We start from the raw sequence: 21,623 nt of genomic DNA, 5'->3' as shown, positions 1-21,623 counted from the left end.
GGTAGGGATGAAACAGAATGGCAGAAGGTCACTAATTATCGAAGCTAGATGATGAGTACATGGAAATTGATCACCCTAATCACTCCAATTTGGCATATACTTGAACAATTCCATAAGTATTTTTTTCATGTTGGCATCCTTTCTGAATTTTTAAAAATACACTGTCAAACCAAATCACTACTGAGTTGGCTGAAGTCAGTCCCCTCAATGCCTGCTTGTCACTGTGCAAAGGTATAGAAATTGAGACTGAGGGTATTCTAACATCATGCCCTAGAAGTTAATTGCATAATTTTTATATTTAAGATCTATTAGTTTTTTTTTCTTTTTTTGTGTGTGTGCTTTGTCTCTTAAAACTCAAGTACAGGAAAAATTCTAGTCAACTACTATTTTCAAGTTAGGTAGACTTGGCTTTTGGGAGTTTTACCCAGTTAAATTTGTAAAGAAAATATGGTAATAGCCATGGCAGTTCCAGGTATCCCCAACCACATATTCCTGTGTGATGTGATTACATTGAGGTCAGCCAGATTCAGTCACATTACAATGTTCATTGCAGTCCAGAAAACTCAAGGAAAAATTTTCTCAACATCACCTATTATTTAGCACATATTAGGCAAAACACTTTATATGTAACAGTCCTTCAAAAATTTATCAAAAGTGGAATTAAAATACAAGTTCATCTTGAAATTCAAGCATGGTTTCTTCATCATGTGCATTTTTCATGGACTTTGTGAAGACACCTCATATATGTTCTCATTGTATTCTCACAAGAGCACTTGGAGTCAGGTACTATCATTATCCTCATTCTTATGACTACGCAAACTTAGTCCCAAAAACACAAAACAACCTGAGGAAGAGCACAGTCATAAGCCAAGGAGCAGGGCCATGAATCCAGGTCTGTGAAACTATCTGTATGCTCTCATTCACTATGGATACTGGTTCCACTTTTCCTTACCTCTGATTCACTCATTGAGCACACTTGTAGTTAACTGACTCGGTGCCAGGCACTGGGAACATACACAATGATGCAACATCTTGCCTATGCAAAATTCTTCACTTAAATGTGACATTTAATCTGAGACTTAAAAGTTGAGTAAGGACTTAGTAAATGAATCATTAGAGAAAAGGCATTCCTAATAAGGAGATATGAAATGTATAGTGTGTTCAGAGAACGGATAGGTAGATTGGCCAGTGCTAAATGGATATGGGCATGGGAAGATGGCATTCATTCAATCAGCATGAATTTACTGGAAGCCAAGTATGTGGTTGGCAATGGGGAGAACTCCAAGGTACATAGTAAAGACTCAAGTTTGTCTTCAATCATCAGAGAAGTTATAATTAGGCACAATGGTAAGTATGGAGGAAGCAAATCCAAGAATTGTTATAAGTAGGCCATAGAGTTCATTTCTTAATTATTTCATTTATTTTAAATCTTAGAAAAGCAATTGAACTTTTTCTCTACAAAACTGAAAAAAAAAAGTTCTTTTCAAAAATGATTTGAGAGGCCTGCGTGTGGTGCAGCAGGTGAAGCTGCCTCCTGTGATGCTGGCATCCTCTATCAGAGTGCAGGTGTGAGTCCTGTCCACTCAGCTTTCAATCCAGCTCCTGCCTAATGGACCTGGGAAAGCAGCAGAAGATGGATCAAGTACAGGTGCCTCTGCCACCTATGGGGAGACATGGATGGAGTTCCAAGCTCCTGGCTGCAGCCTGGCCCAGCCCCAGCCGTGTGGCTATTTGAGAGGTGAACCACGAGATGGAAGATCTCTTTCTGGTTCTGTCTCTCCCTTCCTGCCCCCCTCTCATTCTGTCTTTTAAATAAATTAAATCTTAAAAGTGACTTGAATTGCAGGAAAGGAAGATGATGTATTTGTTCTCCTCTGTCCTTTGAAATGTGTGCTATTGAAGTTAGGCTTATCACAGCGACTAAAGCACTATGGTAATAGATGAATATTTATAAAGATATGAGGAAAAGTAGTTATTTTAATTTAAAATTATTATAAATATTATTTATCTTATCTGGTCAAAAATATTCTTCAAAGTAAAGTTCAAAAAAAAGAAAAGCTTAATTTCAGAAGAAGTTAAAATGTAGACATAAAAGGATGAATATATCCTTAATAATAAACACTTGAAAATCATGATTATGTCACAGCTATATGTAAAATATGAAGCAGAACTCCACCTGAATCCACATGAAATAATCAAAAGCACTGAGGAAAGTCAAAAGATTGAGGATCTTATCCTAGTTTGTGAAAAAGTTAGTTTACATTTCTGGATTTCTCTTACCAAGATCAAAAGATTTCAACTATGTTTTGTGAATCAGTAAGCAGTATATTAATTTAGAGTCTTAAAATTATTTTTCTCTAGTGTAATAGGAGCATTTGGAGCAAAGATCTCTAGTGCCTGTTTTAATTCAGACTCTGAAACAGAATAGAAAATCTGCTTGGGCTGGTGCTGTGGTGTAGTGGGTAAAGCCACAGCCTGCAGTGCTGACATCCCATATGAGTGCTGGTTCGAGTCCCGGCTGCTCCACTTCCAATCCAGCTCTCTGCTACAGCCGGGGAAAGCAGTGGAAGATGGCCCAAGTCCTTGGCCCCTGCACCTGCATGGGAGACCCAAAAGAATCTCCTAGCTCCTAGCTTTGGATTGGTGCAGCTCCAGCTGTTGCGACCAACTGGGGAGTGAACCAGCAGATGGAAGACTCTCTCTCTCTGCCTCTCCTTCTCTCTCTGTAAATCTGACTTTCAAATGAAAAAAAAATTAATCTTTTAAAATAAAAAAGAAAAAACAAGAAAAGTCCCTTAAATAATCTAAAAATAAAAGCCCACCCCAGGCTGCATTCTGTCAGACTTGGGCCACGGTGCCAGCACGTATGTCATGCTCTGTGCAAAGGTGACTGACAAAAGGGGTAAGTGGGGAGAACATCTAGTCTCCCCTCAGCTTGCCAGCCAGGATCTGTCACCCCAGGAAAGTACGCATTGTGTGACTTACACCAAGGCCCTTCATGTTAGCTGTGGTCCTCTCCAACCTAGATATCCATGAGAAGAAAATAGAACATCGTACATTCATCCAAAGGTGGTCTGCATGCAGATTCAGAGTAACATGGGAGCTCTTTGGGCAAACACAGTATAGAAGGGGCCAATGTGATGCAATGAGTGAAGCATCCCACATTGGAATGTGGGTTGGAGTCCTTGCTACTCTGCCTCCTAGGCAGCTTCCCACTAACGCACCAGGGAAGGCAATGGAAGATGGCCAAAGTACTTAGGCTCCTGCTTCCCAATGGAAGATGAAGATGGGTGGGGTTCCTAGCTTCCGGCTTTGGCCTAGCATAGACCTTACTGTTGTGGGTAATTGGGTAATGAACCAGTGGATAAAAGATCTCTCTCAATCTGTCTCATCTTCTTCATGTGTTACTCTACCTTTCAAATATATATCTTAGGAGGTTATAGTGGATTAAATGGTATCCACCTAAAATTCATGCCCACCCAGAACCTCAGAAAGTGATTTATATGGAAATAGGGTTTTTTGTAGATATAATCACAGTATAAAAATCAATTAAGAACAGAACAGGTTAGTATGAGCCCTAAATCCAACTACTGATATCCTTGTAACAAGAGGAAAAGAACAGAGAGATACCCAGAGACAAAGAAAAGGTGATGTAAGGAAGAAGTCAGAGCCTGGAGAGAACAGTCTACAAGCAAGGATTGATGGAAACCACTAACACCAGCAAAGAGGCATGGAACAGCTTCTGCTCAAAGACTCTAGATGGAACCAACCCTGCCAACATCCCGATTTGGATCTTCTGGCCTCCTGACCTATGAGAAAAGGAGTATCTCTTCTTTTAAGCTGCCTAGTCTGTGGTAACACCGGGCTTCTTCAGGAAATGAGGGATCGATATTCTAGTTACTAAGAATACCATTTCTGGACTGAAACACTAGTTACTTAATGTATTTGAACCTCACTGAAAGTGTCTGTAATATAATGAAAATAGTAGTACTCCATAGCACTTGACAAGTAAAAGAACTAATACATGTAAAGTGCTCAGGGCAGAGACCCACCTACACTTAGAATAAATGTAAATTATGATTATGTTAATGATGCTGATACTGATGTTGCAGTTGAAGATGATAATCATGGTGATGATAAGGGAGTTTATATATTCATATAAATGATTCATGACTTCAATACAATGTTAAAATATAAGGAAGGTGTGTGTGCACACACATATTTCACACAATCAACACATGTATATTCATATGCTATTGGCATGAACTGATTAAATAAGGATGCCCAGTCCTTTTGTGGTAGAGACTTGAGTATTCACAATGTATTTACAGGCCCTTCTGTTTCCCAGCCCCACCTGCAGGGTGGGGCATGTGACTGGTTCTGGCCAATAACGTGGGTACAGAAGAGAAGCCAATCTGCACTAGACTTTGCATAGGTGGGAAGTAAGTCTTTAATGCAGGAAGCCACTGGCATTTCACGTTCAGTCTGTTGTGACATTCATTAATTACCTTGATTAACATACCTCTGTCACCTCTCCCACAATCCTCTCACCCACCTCCATTGTAAACTGGGAATTAGGAAAGGATGTTACACTGTGTTATACTGGGAGGATTTGGGTCCCCAGAATTTTATACAAAAGGCAGCCTGAATTTTAAACCAACAGAGGCAATGAATAAAGAACGGGCTACCAGATCAGTCAGAGACGATAAACCATCACCAGAGGATCCCTCTTAAGTTACAAATAAACCTGTGGGCCGGCTGGACAGCACCCTGAGAACATTCCCACCACCTCTATCCCACAGAAGAGGTGTGCATTCTTCTATCTTTTTTGCATTCTTTTTGTTATCTTCAAAACATCTGCATTTAAAGCCCCTCTCAATAACAAGATTATAGAGATGATTTGATTTGGGTTAAGGCAACCAAAGTTCCCGCACCTTAAATGGTATGATTAAGTGATCAACAAAAAAACAGAAAAAGGCCAACAAAAGTACTTTCTTTTTTTAAATCCAGCCTAACTAGGAATCAAAGAAATTTAAAGGAAAACAACAGTATTTTGGCTTTTTTGAATATTTCACTTGGCAACAACTGTAAACATGATAATACTGAGATTGGCAGGAATATGCAAAACAACATTCTGCTCATGTTTGTGAAGCAAAAACACAATCCAGCAAAATCTTTCCAGAGGGCTGTTTGGCAATTTATAGGAAAATCTTTAAAATACAAACATGTGCTTTGGCTCAGCCATCCCACTTCTAAGAATTCAGCTGAAAGAAATCACTGACAATTATATGAAAGTGCATAAAAAAGTTTATGGAAAAAAAAGGAAAAAAAGATAAATCTAGAGGTGGCCATCTAGCCAGATGGTTAGGGTCTCAGTTAAAATGCCTATGTTCTTTGTCAAAGTGCCTGGAGATAACATCTGGCTTTTTGACTTTGACTCTAGCTTTCTGTTCATGAGGACCCTGGGAGGCAGCAATGATGATTCAAGTAACTGGGTTCCTGCCACCTACATGGGAGACCTGGATTTGAGTTCCTGGTCCCAGTCCTCTTACCAGGAGGGTCAGAGCTGTTATGAGTATTTGGGAAGTGAACCAGGGAATGGGAGCACTCTGTCTCTCTGCCTCTCAAAGAAATAAAATGTTTAAGGGAAAGTTTACTTTGGTGCAAAAAAAATTGAAATCCATGTATAGGTTTCTCTGGTATGTATTTTTCACAAACTTTTTGAACTATAATATATACGAATAATATACCTTTTCAAAAGTACATATCTCAATGTATTTGATGGCAAAACTGTAAAAAGCAATTATTAAATGATGGTTGGTTAGTTCAGTGTATTATAATACATATAATGGAACACTCTAGAGTAATTTATAAATTTTAAAAAAATACTGGCAAGTTTGAAATACTTTCATAAGGGGTTGAAAATGGAAGAAAATACCAAACTGTATATACAATAAAATTCCACTTTAAAAAATGTACTGAGCCGGCGCCGTGGCTCAATAGGCTAATCCTCCACCTTGCGGCGCCGGCACACCGGGTTCTAGTCCCGGTTGGGGCGCCGGATTCTGTCCCGGTTGCCCCTCTTCCAGGCCAGCTCTCTGCTATAGCCAGGGAGTGCAGTGGAGGATGGCCCAGGTGCTTGGGCCCTGCACCCCATGGGAGACCAGGAAAAGCACCTGGCTCCTGGCTCCTGCCAGGATCAGCGCGGTGCGCCGGCTGCAGCGGCGGCCATTGGAGGGTGAACCAACGGCAAAAGGAAGACCTTGCTCTCTCTCTGTCTCTCTCTCTCTCACTGTCCACTCTGCCTGTCAAAAAAAAAAAAAAAAAAAAAAAAAAAAAAAAAATGTACTGAGATGTTCATCTCAAGATTATGATTTTTTGGCATCTTAATCTTTTCTTATTATTAAAGATTTCAGAAAATATAAGAACAAAACAAAGATTAGAACAAAAACTCTTGATATGGCAGCAATGTAAACTATGGGTGGTAATAATATGTTAATGCAGACTCATCAGTTTTAACAAATGTACTCATCTCGTGGGAGTATTGATAGTGGGAGAGGCATGTGTTAGGGATGAGCATAAATGGCCACTCTTTGTATTTTCCACTCAACTTTGCAGTGAACCTAAAACTGCTCTGCAAATTAACTTTGCAAATTAAAAAATAATTAAGTATTAAAAAAAAAGGAGGTCCAGCCGTGATCCAGTGCCATTTCTGCCATTTTTCTGTTGACTGAAAGTAGTCCAGGACAGGCCAATTGAAGGAGGCACAATGGTAGGGGATAATTGCACATGTACAGTTTTTATTTCATTCCCTGCGCCTTCAACAGTGTCTCCAATCCAGCAAAAACACTTTAGTGTTTCCATTCCTCTTGGTCCAAAGAACAAGGCATTTATCAAGTCATCTTGTTAGGTAGGAAGTCAGATATGAGCTTATGTGTGAGTGACAAAGGCCTAAAGAGAAGATGTCTATGTCCAGCATCTGCATCTCAAAGTCATCCCGATAATGTTTCAGGGGCAGCCCAGTGTTCGCATCCTGCCCTGCCCCCTTCTACCTGCCAGGTGGGGGTCCCCGCCTCTTCTGCTTGATAATCTTCCAGATGCAGCCCAGTATCTGCATTTCAAATACCCTTTTCTGGATCCTGATTCTCCAGGGGGTCTTGTTCACCCTTCCTCTAAACCCAGGGCAGTGCCAGCTAGGCTTCCTCCTGTCTGCGGGAAAACTCAGATAGGAGTTTTTTTAGTATTTACATCCATAAAGTCTTTTGTTTCAGGAGGAGATATGTGAAGACAAAGACCCATCTCCTTAACCATCCCCCCACCACCTCACTCCTACCCCCAACCCTTGCCTCAACCGGACTGTGCACTCAGCCCTCTGCCTCCAGGCTGAGCCACCCGCCTGACCTGGTCAGGTGTATTCTCCACTCAACCATGTAACCTCGCTCTTTCTCCAGTCTGAGCGACTGGGCACTCTCTCTCAGGTTCTGTCTGGAGAGGTGCCCATCTGTTCTTAGGGATGTCCCCACCCTAATAAACCTTGCTATTTTACTTTCCACTACTCTCTGTCTCACGCCTGAATTCTTTCTTGCTGGAAGACAAGAACCCTGCCATTTACCGGTAACAATCTAACATTTAACTTTATCTCACAACATGTTGCCCCATTGTCCTCTGTACATCAGCCACCCAGATTTCCTATCAGTTCTTTAAAAAAGCTATAGGGCTTTTGTACATGCTTCTCACATATGCTAAATGTTCTTTTCCACCAGCTAACTTGCCAATTAATTCCTACTCTTCCTTTAGGATTTGGTACCATTGTCACTTCCTATGGAAACCTTTCTCAATTCCTCTGAAAGATCAAATTACTTTAATATGCAAACATTCCTTTCTCAGAACCTAACCCAAATGTAGTTTAATTGTATAATTATATAAATCTTAGCACGTAACTCAATTACAATTTTACATGGATTGGACGACACTTTGAATGCCTTCTGTCTCATTAGTAGACTCTAAGCCCTGTAAGGACAACAGCTCTGTCTACTTGTGCTCATCAGGTTGTCTCCAGGACAAGTGCAGTTCATGACACATATACATTAAGTTGGTTGTAATCTCTATAATCATTGTGGAAGGAAGATGTGATAGCCACATTTGGGCAGTATGAAAACTGAGTCTCAGAAAGTTTAAGGGATTTGTTCAAGGAGCACAGATATTTGATTGCAAAGTATTTGATATCTGATTTCAGCCTGAAGGAACACATCATTCCAAGAACTAGAAAGTACTGTATGGCACATAGTATTTACCTAGTACAGACTTACTGAATGAAGACATTTTTCAACAATGAAAGAAGGAATGAACTACAAACTGCAATGTGATTTTTCAGTGTGAAGAGCATGGTTTTGACTATGGCTCTGGGCAAGGCTCATCTCCTTTCTAATCCTTTGTGCCTCAGCTGAAGGTTGAACTGTATGATCCTCATGATCTGAGATTCTGTGCTGCCAAACTCTTTCACGTTGGGCTTCTAACAGCAGCCACCTGCACGTGGTGGCAGAGCTACTTAGCAGCCCAGATTTGACTTTGTGCTTTGGATCATTTTTAATGTATTCAAACAGCAATTATCACTATGCAACAAGAGGGAATTTCAGCAATTACATCAGGATAACATCTGGTGGCTATAGAAACAATGGAAAGTTACTGCAGCATGTTGAAGCAGAAGGCAGACCTTACTATAACCCTGACAGGTGACTCTCTAACCTGTAGATATGTAATATAGTTATATGCCGGGGAGTAAAAACATCTGGAAAGCATTTTGGAGTTTTTGGTTCCTGTTGTCAAATGATTCAGAAACTAATAGAAGGGAATCATGAATGCCCAGGTAATTCAGTCTGGAGTTAAATGGAAGCAATAAGGGCAAATCTATCTTCTCCTCCCAACAAATTTGGGATACTCTGACTAGTCAGAGATGCCCTTTTGCTAGCCCTCTCCTAGTCAAATTCCCCACTGAAGTTCTTCATAACCTAGAGCTGCTAGCTTGACTTCTCCCCAGCTCCCTGAGAAATCCCATGACTCCTCCAAGGACCAGCTCAAAGGTCATTTTCTCTTGGAAGTTTCCACAAGGCTCTCGAGATGAGCTCAGTGCTACCTCTTCCAAACCCCTGCAGCACTTACGTACACCCACTCAGTAGTACTGTTGACCAACTGATTTATGTGAGAGTTACTTGTCTGCTTGGCTCTGACTCCTGTTCAATCACCCCACTAATCTGCAAGACCTTTGAAGATAAGAATGATGCCTTATTTATCATAACACATCCCCAAAACACAGTTGCATGTCTGAAATTTAGGAAGCCTACTGAGTCCAATTCTAGATGGCAAATAATAAATATTTAATTTATTGTAATGGAAGAATGGATCCTATTACAGCCCATATAGCCAAGTTTATTGGGAATTTTTTTGACCCCACTTTAGACACAAAGGAGTGACTCCAATGCTAAGAATTTCAGGCTGTCTTATATGGCAATAATGCAGTTGTTTAAAAGAGAAAAAATCAGAGTGTATTCCCTACCATTTAGCTAAACTGATTAAACTATTGTCCTGTGCCAGAAGCAGAACTAGAGCTTTGTATGCATTACCTCATTTAATCCTCAAACAACCCTATGAAGCATTATTCCTAATTTCAAATAGGATAGTTTAGGTCTATGTGATTAAGTTATTTTTGCCAAGCCAGAAGCCTAGTAAGCAGTAGACAGGGCTGAAATTTGAACCCAAGTCAACCTCACCCCAAAACTTGAACTCTTTTATCACCAAGTCACTCTCCGCCTAGTTTTAGAACCAACCCTGGTATGTGATGAACTGTGAGTCATAGTCCTTATTCTTCTTCACCATTTCATTACTTCTGACTTGCCATTAGCCTTACTCACATAGAGTCTTTCACTTGCACTTCATCATTCTACTTGGAAGTCCCCTCATCACCTCTCTAGCACTTACTACCAACATTTTAAGGACTCTCTTCACCTAACAATATGCTCAAAAATGCTTAAGGATAAAAAAGTGATCACTATCTAAAGCCACATGGCCAATAAGGGTAAGATCCCAGAATGAATCCAAGTCATGTGGTTCCAGCACCCAAGCACCATCCTAAACTTCCTTAGAGCGTTTTTACACTGTTTGCAAACCCACAGGTCAAAGTGTATAGAGCTATGTGACTCACTCACTCAGTTTCTGAGTTCCTCCAATTACAATAACCAAAATCACATTTGTAAGCAAATGCCTTCATTTCAAAGAAAACAAAATCCATGTGTTTTCCTGTATGCTGCTGTGGTCAGACAACAGTGGTCAAAGTGGGCCGTGATGCAATGTTACCTCATCTGTCTTCTCCAGGCGGTCTTGGTTCTGCTCTTATTCCTAATTGGCAAAGCCCTGACACCGTGCTAAGCTCTCACCAAGATCCCTTACTCACATCATCATTCTGTTAGCCCTGTTGTGGTGACAAAGAACTAAACTCTACGAGGCTAAGAACTTCACCCAAGGCCCTGTGACCAGGTTCCAGTTGTGTTTTTAGCTCCCAAATCTGAACTCTGAACCACTCAACTTATTCACTGGCACTGTTCCAGTCTCCTTTTCCCCTTGTAATTAAGGAAACAAAAGATATCCAGATTGAACTTTAAAAAGAAAGAAAAAAGGAAGGCTGGCGCCGTGGCTCAATAGGCTAAAACTCCACCTAGCGGCGCTGGCACACCAGGTTCTAGTCCCAGTTGGGACGCCGGATTCTGTCCTGGTTTCCCCTCTTCCAGGCCAGCTCTCTGCTGTGGCCCGGGAAGGCAGTGGAGGATGGCCCAAGTGCTTGGGCCCTGCACCCGCATGGGAGACCAGGAGAAGCACCTGGCTCCTGCCTTCGGATCAGCGTGGTGCGCCGGCCGCAGCGTGCCAGCCGTGGCGGCCATTGGAGGGTGAACCAATGTCAAAAGGAAGACCTTTCTCTCTCTCTCTCTCTCTCACTGTCCACTCTGCCTGTAAAAAAAAAAAAAAAAAAAAAAAAAAAAAAAAAAAAAAAGGAGACCAGGCACTACTAGTGTGTCTTGTTTCGATACACAGCTCTACTCTGACTCCAGTTCCCTGCAAATGAAGACTCTGAGGGGCAGTGGTAATGGTTTAGGTTCTTGCTACCCACATGGGAAATCAAGATTGCAGGTTCAGCTCCCAGCTTCAACCCAGCATGGGCTGATTCACCCTGTTTGTTGTGGGGATTTAAGGAGTGAACCAGAAGAGAAGAGTGCTCTCTCTATCCATCTGTCTGTCTCTTTCTCTCTCTCAAATAAATAAAAATCTTAAATAAATGAACAAGATTAAAAAGGAAATACAGTACCTGATAAGGCCCAAGTCGTCTCCATTCAAATCCACCATTTTCAATACGACCATTTCTTTGTCTGTATTTGAAGAATACCTAGTCAGTAAAACAAATAAACTTAGTCAATTGTGTTGCATCCTGGCCCTCCTATATGACAAATAATAAAAGCTGACACAAAAACAAAAACATGTTTCAGTAACTGAGACTCCCTGACAAGCAGTAATCCTGCGAACTGCATTCCCTGTCTCATTCCTTGGCTAAGGAAATGGTTTACAATCAAAATTAGGGGCACTAAGTTAACCAATTGGACCTGAAATAATACATGTAATGTAATACAACATATATGTATTTCTTATCAAAGGGAAGTATCTTTGAAATTCTTACCTATATCAATTTTTATCAGAATTTCTTAAAAAGACCAGTGAGTACACAAAGCCAGATCACTCAAGATTTGCAATATAAATGTTATTTTATGTCCTTTCACGAGAAATCAGATTACATTTTCTAAAAATAAACTCCTTTGAAAGCTTTGAAAATACACAGACAAATCTAAAAGGTCAAGTGGAAATTGAGATATTAGTTTGCACTGCCACAGTAGCCACATGCTTCTTTTCTATCACAAGTCTACATCATCATTAAAAAAAAAAACCATCATCATCATCTTCCCCTAGTCTTTCCATTCAGTGTCGTTGGTTTTATTTCTTGTTCTTCCTTTCAGATTTTTTATTCTTTTATCTTCTCTCTCTTGTCATAGTCTCCTGGACTGAGATGATTTCTTCTAGATAACATGTAATAAAAGAGCTATTCATTAATTTCACAAAGACATGATATGCACATTTTTATCTCCTTTTTACAGATGAAGAAGCTGAGAGCCAATAAATTAAGATAAGTGAATCACTAAAGGTCAGATGACTAGGAAATTATAAAGCTAAACTGAGACCACATCTGTCCTAATTGCAAAGCCTAGAGCCCTTCAAATATCCACACAACCTCTCACAGTCAACAAAGTGGAAAAGTGATGCTTGCTTCTGAATGTACTTGTTTTCTGCTTGACTTAGATTACAGCATGTTTTAAAATCATTTTAGTTTCATCACTTACTCAGGATCCCACCACATTCAGCAAGTAATAACCCTGGACTTGGACCTGTGGCGGTTCCCTAAGGGAAACTCAATGGTCTTGTTTTAATAATTCTTGCTCACCTTGCTCTCTCTGACTGTGGATTCTGAAGATAAGAATAAGGGCTTCGGTTGATCTGTGCACCATCCACAATTCCTTTATTGATGAAGATTTTGCCTGGTTTCATATTTGTATGTGCTATCTCAATGCTCTGAAAGTCAAAAACCAAAAAAGGAGTTGTGAGCTTAGAAGTCCTGTTGGGGATAATGACTTAGTCAACATGAACAGAAGAGCACTGGGAGCAAGTTCTTTTGTCTCTAATCTGTCTCCCCTGTGGGATAAAAGCTAGAGAACCATTTGGGTGCTGATTGGAGGTGAACTGCAATGGCCTTCACGGTTGAGATAGAGAAAGGGCTAAGGATAGGGAATCACAGTGCTGAGGAAGGCTTAATCTGAAAAGAGTTCCTTTTCCTTGGTTCACAGGACTATGGAGCCATGCACAATGAGTAGTTTCAGATGGCCAAAAATGTGAAATTTGACTCCCACAATACTGGGACAAGATGTGTTAACATGTAAGCATCCTCTTTCCCCCGACCCCACCACTCTATAAGGCAGAGTTTTTCAGAATTTTTTGCCTAAGGGCCACAATAAGAAATCATCTTGTCATCACAACTTAATATACATAGCAATATATGCACCCTAAACCAAAAGTTCACAGGACAAATATTCTTACTATGTATTATATGTTTGTTATCTTCCATGCTGTTTTACAAAAGTTCTCTTTTAAGGAATGCTTATTCCAATCACTGAAACTGACTTTATAAGCCATTAATACATTGCTCCCTACAGTTTGAAAAAAATCATCATAAAGAAATTTCTGCCTTTGCTGGCTGGATTCCTAAAATGTGAGGGTGGCATTGTTAAAAAAAGAAAATAGAGAGAAACTATACTTGGAAGGCAAAGGAATAAAGAAAATAGTGATCAAGAATCCTATGAAAGAAAAGAAAAAGTTGGAAGACAAGGGAGAGAAAGTACAAGCTACCCACACTGGGAATGGGAAAGGGGTAGCAGGGTGTTGGTGAAAGCACCAATAAGGTCTATATCTGCTCTAGAGTATTTGAAAAATCAGGATACATTTTTTTTTTTTTTGACAGGCAGAGTAGACAGTGAGAGAGAGAGACAGAGAGAAAGGTCTTCCTTTTACCGTTGGTTCACCCTCCAATGGCCGCTGCGGCCGGCGCGCTGCGGCCGGCGCACTGCACTGATCTGATGGCAGGAGCCAGGTGCTTCTCCTGGTCTCCCATGGGGTGCAGGGCCCAAGCACTTGGGCCATCCTCCACTGCACTCCCTGGCCACAGCAGAGAGCTGGCCTGGAAGAGGGGCAACTGGGACAGAATCCGGCACCCCGACCAGGACTAGAACCTGGTGTGCCGGCACCGCAAGGCGGAGGATTGCCTAGTGAGCCACGGCACCAGCCAGGATATATGTTCTTAAGTTGGATCTTCTTTGCTGTTTGGGAAATGCAAGGAAATATTAGAGTTGTTTGTAATTACTTTTCATTCTTTGACTGGTTTCATTTTATGTGACTTTGTGCAGACCATGGTAGACTTTATAATCTGTAACAGTTGCATACAAAATGCTTTAGATGACTACACAAGGCAGTAAGCCATAGAACCCTCCTCTTCCAATTATCAATGCTACAGGCCTAACAGCCCACAGGTCTGGACCAGAAGCTGAAAGAGAATCAGGAAGTAGAAAGCAAGGCAAGTGCCAAGGCTGCGCTCAAATTCACATTCCACAGAAAGTCTCTCCTTTTCACATCAAATCACTCCTAAAGCACTTGAGAACAGGGTAGAGAACAGTTACCTCTGGGGCTCTTTGCCTACCTTCATAATGCCATTGACCATGTACTCAAAAGTTCGATTGCTAAATCCTTCACTGGCGATCACAAATACAGTGTATTGGAAATAGCCAGCAGGACCTGAGTGCGTGTGAGTGCCACTCAGGATAACGTTGTCTCTTCTGTACAGGGAGCCATATTTGCTTTGCAGCCTATCCAGGACCTTCAGAGAAACAGAAAAGAATAAGGAGAGAGAGAAAAGAGGACTCAGAATGAGAAAAGGCTCTGATGAGTTGGATCCCTGATCCATACCAGTGACACACCTTCAAAGTGGCTCTTCATCCGTGCTTGAGTATCTCATGCTAGTAATATCAACAGTAATTGCAATAACTTAACATTTCATAGATTCTTGTATGTGCAAGCACAATACTACTATATATACTTTGTCATTTAAAAATCTTTATAATAACCTCCAAGAGGTAGCTATTGTTAAACACACTTTTTGGCTGAAACATTGAAGTATACAGAAGTTGTAATTGCCCACTAATCTCACAAGTAGTAAAGCTAGGCTCCAGATCCAAGTCTTTCTAATTACAGGCCAAGTAGTCTTATTCCATCTTCATTCAACATGCTGTATTAATATGTACACAATGTTCTAAGCATAAGAGACATATGAAATTTCAACCTTGAAGATATTTTTATTCTAATGAAGAAAGATAATAAACAAGCAAATGTATAATAAATATCATATATTGATAAATGCTATGGAGAAAAACATCGCTGGATAAGAAAAAGCAGAGTGATGGGTGTTATTGAGGCGTCTTCCTGCAAATGCTTAAATGAGCAGCTATTCACACAAACAGTGGAGGGAAAATCATCCTAGGCACAGTGACCCGGCTTTTTTTTTTTTTTTTTTTTTTTTTTTTTTTGACAGGCAGAGTGGACAGTGAGAGACAGAGAGAAAGGTCTTCCTTTGCCGTTGGGTCACCCTCCAATGGCCGCCGGGCTGGCGCGCTGCGGCCAGCACACTGTGCTGATCCGAAGGCAGGAGCCAGGTGCTTCTCCTGGTCTCTCATGGGGTGCAGGGCCCAAGGACTTGGGCCATCCTCCACTGCACTCCCTGGCCACAGCAGAGAGCTGGCCTGGAAGAGGAGCAACCGGGACAGAATCCGGCGCCCCGACCGGGACTAGAACCCAGTGTGCCGGCGCCGCAAGGCGGAGGATTAGCCTAGTGAGCCGTGGCGCCGGCCAGTGACCAGGCTTTGCAAAGGTCTGTTAGCCACTCTATTGCCTCACTTCCCAAAAGGAAGAATTCCGTATTTGCTGACACAGACTACCACGCTGACTGGGCTGGGGAAATCATCCACTATGATGGGAGGACGCCTCAGCAGTCCTGTGGAGAGGAACCATCTTGTCAGCACTAACTTGCCAGGCCCTCTGGTGAGCACCCCAAGAAGCACATTCAGCTCCAGTCAAGCCTTCAAAACCCTCTAGCCACAGCCAACACCTGAGTGCCACTTCATGGCCCCAAGTGAGGTCACAAGGAAGAATCGTGCAATCCAGCCACTCTGCGATTTCTGACCCTGGAAACCCTGAGAAATAATATAGGATTATTGGTGCTTTATAAGTTTTGGGATGAATTCTTGTACAGCAATAGATACCTAACACAGAGACTTGGTAAGTGTCAATTGAATTAGTCAATCAGTGAACACCCATAAACATGACTAGTGTCTCTATATGAAATGCACATACTAAGAAAGAGAAAATCAGTGATGTTACTGATTACCTATTTCTGATTATGCTTTAATCAGTGGTAATCTGAAAGTCGGGTCTTATTATGACTTCTTTGTAGATCATTAAAATGATCCAACAAAAGAATCAAACCTAAGGCAACCATCAGCAATGCTTGAGTGTGACTATTATGGATTCAATAGAATTTAGCTCATGCAAACATGTAAACCTCAAGGTCTTATGTTAACAGTTAATGGCTAATGCCAATGATTCATGGATTCGGGTGGAGACTTGATCCAATTGCAGCAACTGAAGGTGGGGGTCTTTGAGAAGTGAATGGATAGGATTAGCTTACTAGAGTGCCATGATCAAGTCATGATGGCACAAGGACAGACACACCGAGGGTGAAGGATGGTTTTGCTTCATGGCTTGCCAAGTGATCGTCCCTCTGCACTCTCTCAGCCATTGGCAGCCTTCCCCAAATATCAGACTAATGGAGCTGTTCAGTCTCGGACTGTGAACCTCCAAACTATAAACTGAAATAAACCCTCCCTCCTAAGTGGCTCCTCTCAAGCATTTTAAAGTAAAGAAAAGCTAGCTAATAAAGTGGCATAGAGAATTTCATAAACTGTCTCTCAGAGGACATGGTTACAAAAGCCCTCATTTGTATTGTTCGCTAATGTGGTGGTATAAATACTTGGTCAATTCCAAGCTGTCTTGTTCAATAGCCAGCTCACAGCACTCCTCAGTCTCTAACCATCCATCGTCCTGAGCTAGTGCAAGCTGATTCCAGAAAACTATTATTACATGAAGCTCCTTATATGCTATGCACTTCACATTCATAAAGACATCCATTCAACCTCTTCTGCTTCAAATGGAGAGCTCCACCACTCTAATTCCAGGCATGGACCCACCAAAGCAGAAAGCAGATTCTATATGCCATCTTGCCTCACTAACCTGTTCTTGCCCCCAAAGTCCAATTACTGGGTTGCCATGGCCATATAAGCAATTCTACACTACAAGACAAATATGAAAAGGAAATACGATATAACCAAGTCACACTAACAACCCTGTAACCAAATAATCTTCATTCTCCATCCTAAAAAGTTGCTGTGTTAAATCTGTTTTATCCTAACTCCAGCCCCAATTCCTTATCACTCACATATTCTCCCAAAATATGAGGGTTCATCATAAACGTTAATAGAAAATATGTATTACCAAAAAATTAGGAAAGGATTTCCAAAAAATTTTGTACCAAAACTTTTTCTTTTTTCCATTAACTTTTTGAAATACCCTTACAACTAACACACTCATGAAGGAGAAACAGCTACAAGAAATGGGGAAATAAAATAATCAATGAAGGGACATCATGAAAGTTGAACTAAAGTCAAAAGCTGATATTCTGAAACCATTCTGCAACCAAGATGGAAGGGTTTTGGAAAAAAAAAAAAAAAAAAAAAAAAAAAAACCACAACTCAGCTTCAAAGCTCTCTTCATCCCGTCCATTTTATACCTAAAGGACTGTAATTTAAAGAATTTAGAATTAAATGTATTTTCATGTCTATCTAGTTCTTTAAAAGACAGAAATTATGTCTTGAATTTCAAAATGAAAAAAAGCACTTCAAATAGCACACAGAAATTTTATCCTAAACCATAGTCTCTGATATGAAGCCAGACACATGGGTCTCCTGGAAAAAGGAAAAGAAATAGAAATTAAAAACTTAATCATACACTAATAATGTCAGCAAACTGCCATTGCAAACAGCACGGCTACCACTCCATGAAAGGAGGGATATTTTAACACAGAACAGAGCAGATACATCGCTGTCTATAGCTCACTTCTTTGTCTTCAGTTTTCATTCCGTTTCCTGATGCTGACACTCTTGGGATCAGGACACAAAAACTGTTAGAAAGTCATTCTGTTTTCCTGCTCTGCCTCACTGCTCAGAGATCTTTCCTAATCTCCATTCCATGCTGGAAATCTCATCAGTCCAAAAGCTGAGGCTGCAAGCCTACCTAATGCCAGGTGTTATAAATAAACTTAATGGCACTTACTTAGCTACACTTATTTTTTCACACCTCCCCTTGGGTTAACTTGGGATAACTAAATGGGTTCATTTTAAAGTCCTTCCCACTGGGTCTTAGATTGCATGGGAAAGTAAAAATAGCAAGAGGTCATTAAATGATATCCATTGACTCCATGGTACCTACAAAATACACATCAAACCCCTTCCCCCTCCCCATTCCACTCCAAGTCTACTTTTGACTCTTCTTTGGCTGCTAATGACCCCACCATTCTCCTAAGAATGACTTTGACTCCTAAGAAAAGCAGTATAGTGAAGGAGTAATGAGCAAGGGACTCTGGCACCCCGAAGTCCAAGACTGAATCTCAGCTCTGCCAGTTCCCCATTGTGTAAGCTTGGGTAAAGCATCTAATCTTTGGAAAGTTAGTTTACCAATCTGTCAAATGACAAAACAACAGTAAGTCCCTCAGGGAATTGTTTGGGGGATTTAACAAGTGAATATATTTCTGGCACTTAGAATAGTACCTGGCTCATCATGAATACTATGCAAGTGCTAGATTTATATCTGTTCATCTTTAAACCTCATTAGCACTTAAATTCATCTTCCGCAACCCTGTAGTGTCACTGCTATCCCATTATTGGTTCAAGATGTTGGGATACAGGGAAAATTGTCAGGCTAAGTTTGAAAACCCTTCCTACAACGCCAGCTCCCTTTTCTTGTACGTTAAGCCCTCCAACACCGCATATAGCTTCTATGTGTTTAATTCTCTCTATTTGAATGACCTAGGATAACTGCTGCTTTCCTAACTGGCCCCTCACCTATGCAGCCTCAACACTAAAGAATCTGCCGTTTGTGTCTTCAGCTCTGGTTCAACTTTATTTCAGTCCATATCAAAAATCACTGTCTGATTAACCATCCTAAAGCATAATTATGTTTATACCACTCCAACACTCAAAAGTTTTCTAAGACAGTTGGCATTTGACCTAATGGTTAAAATGCTGGGTTGGAACACTCACATTCCACACTGTTGTAGCACAGTATGTACAGCTGTTGTAGCATTTGGGAAGTGCACCAGCAGCTGACAGTATCTTCCCCACCCCTCCACCTCTCAAATATACAATTAATTAACTTTCAAAAAAATTGTTTTTACTTTTATAAAACTCTGTGTTACCTACAGAATTAAAAACAGTCTGACAACTCAGACCCTCCACAACTAGACCAACATGCATTCACATATATTTCCAACTATACACCTCAATATATCTTCATACAACTTCTCTTGTCACCTCAAGTGGGTCTCTATCCCTTCCTTGTACCTTTCTGTTTTCATGTTATCCCCTTCATCTGACCTCTCTCCCTCCCAAATTTTGACTGTTTAAAATTCTTCTTACTCAAGTATTATTTCCACCATGAAAATGTTTTCCTAATTTCCATTTCTTGAATCCCCTTGTGACAATCTTAAAGACTATATTCCACAAATTCTTTGATTCTTCTCCTTTGAGAGATAATGGCACTATGGCCCAGCAGGTAAAGCCACAACTTGGGATACCCTTATACCACACTGGACTCTAGTTCTGGCCACTCTGCACGTCTAATCCAGCTCCCTGCTAATGCATCTGCGAGGCAGCGGATGATGAGCCAAGTACTTGGGTTCCTACCACCCACTGGGAGACCTGGATGGAGTTCATGGTTCATGGCTTTTGCCTGGCCTAACACTGGCTGTCTGTTGTAGGCATTTGGGGGACTGAACCAGTAGAGGAAAGATTCTCATTCTCATTATTTATCTCTTTTAGCTTTAGAAGTCCACACCATTACTCTAGTTCTCTCCTTCTCCTCCCCTCTCCCTAACCCTCTCCTCTCCTTATCTCCTTCTCTCCCCTGTCCTCCTCTGCTATTTCTTACATGCCTCAGGCAGCCCAGGACTCCCCATGTACCTTTCTGCTAAGCTCAGTTGTACCTGCAGGTAGAAAACAAGGTCCAAATTTGAGATAAACATAGAAAAGCCTGCCATATTCTACCATACTATCAGAGATTAAGAGATATTCTTTTTTAAAATGTTTGTTGTAGAAATTTTCAAACACACAAAAGTAACCTGAGTAATATAATGAACTCTCATGTGCTTATCACCGTATTCTGCAATTATCAATTCACAGGTAGCCTCGCTTCAGTGCTGCATTTTAATTCTCATCTGATTCATTGCATCTATTCTCAATAGCATGAGAACCTGAAAGAGGAGTAAGTGATTAATTGGCATTCTCAACTGTCTAACAAGCAGGTTAAATGAGAGAATATACGTGAAGGTCACCTGGAACAGAATAAGCTTTTGAAAACACGTTAGCAAGAACAATGACGATAAGCCCTCAGAAGAATTGAATGCAAGTTTTGACCAAGATAACTTAGATTAAGAAAGTAAGGATCATTCTCCTTGTAAGATTGGCTGCTGGATTGCCAAGAGCTTCTAATGTTAAAGGTAGCAGAAACTCACTGGAACCAAAACCCATCACATTCACCCACAGACTTGTCTCTAACCCCCTCGTTTCTTCCTCCCCTCTGTCACTTACCTCCAGCCTGAGTCGCTGCGATACCATGCCTATGTCAATGCTGACAAACACCACTCGATTTGACCCATTAGGTTCCGCCACGATGAAAGCCCGGCTGTACAGCCTCGTGAGGATGCCCCGCGCATTCTGGCCACTTTTGGCATAGCCCATCTAAAGAGGAAGACAGAATCAGAGCCACACTCTCTCACTTCCCTGCTTCCAGAAGCTGGGCAGGGACATAGAAGAATAGACTGCTTTGGACAAAGGAGAAAGATCCACACTATCCACACTATGGACACTATGACATTGAGTGAGAACACACATGTGTTTTCAAGAATAAAGAGAGAAGAAGAAAGCCAGAACCATAAAAGAATCTTGATTCTTATGTGTCAAAAACATGGAAAGGTTGGGGGCACATTGTGGCGTAGCTAGTAAAGCCACCGCCTATGACACTGGTATCTGATAGCATCTGACATGGTTGCTGGTTGGAGTCCTGGCTGCTCCACTTCCAATCTAGCTCCTTGCTAATGTGCCTGGGAAATAAATGGAGGATTCCTCAAGTGCTTGGGCCCCTGCACCCACATGGGTGACCCAGGAGAAGCTTCTGGCTCTTGGCTTTGGTCTGGCCCAGCTCTGGCTGTTGCAGCCATTTAGGGTCTGAATCAGCAAATTGAAGATCTCTCTCTCTCTCTCTCTCTGTTACTCTTTGTAAACACTGCCTTTAAAATAAATAAACTTTTTTAAAAAAAGAAAGGCAAAGTATTGATCCAATTGGCAAAAGCTACTCATTGACCCATGGGCAAGGAGGGGATTGCCTGGCTCTGGAATTCTATTAATGCATTAGGGACCTTCTGGGGCCTTTCTGTTCTTTGAAATAGAAGCTTTTCTCCAGGATTCCCAAGGCACTACAGAAGAAAATGTATCCCCTACCTCCACCCTATATTGCCCAGCAATATTCTGGAGTTGGGAGGCATTCTCATGTTGGTTGTTTGTCATGTGATTTGACTTTCTGAAGAAAATGGTATATTTATGATT

At 41.1% G+C, this 21,623-nt stretch overlaps 1 protein-coding gene across 5 annotated transcripts in view; it reads right to left on the bottom strand.

Annotated features, from left to right (window-relative positions):
- Positions 1-21,623, bottom strand: part of ASAH2 (N-acylsphingosine amidohydrolase 2) — a 204,278-nt gene that overhangs the window by 142,425 nt on the left and 40,230 nt on the right. For all 5 annotated transcript variants that reach the window (XM_051823908.2, XM_051823909.2, XM_051823906.2 and 2 more), the window contains exons 6-9: positions 20,610-20,759; positions 14,339-14,515; positions 12,536-12,663; positions 11,354-11,431 (exon numbers count right to left, since the gene is read on the bottom strand). In XM_051823908.2, the coding sequence (XP_051679868.2) occupies positions 11,354-11,431; positions 12,536-12,663; positions 14,339-14,515; positions 20,610-20,759 (533 nt within the window). The remainder of the gene's footprint in view (positions 1-11,353; positions 11,432-12,535; positions 12,664-14,338; positions 14,516-20,609; positions 20,760-21,623) is intronic.

This window comes from Oryctolagus cuniculus, chromosome 15, assembly GCF_964237555.1.
Source record: "Oryctolagus cuniculus chromosome 15, mOryCun1.1, whole genome shotgun sequence".
In the NCBI taxonomy this organism is placed as follows: Eukaryota; Metazoa; Chordata; class Mammalia; order Lagomorpha; family Leporidae; genus Oryctolagus; species Oryctolagus cuniculus.
Note: the sequence above shows the minus strand (reverse complement) of the source record. Positions and strands in the feature narration are given on the sequence as shown.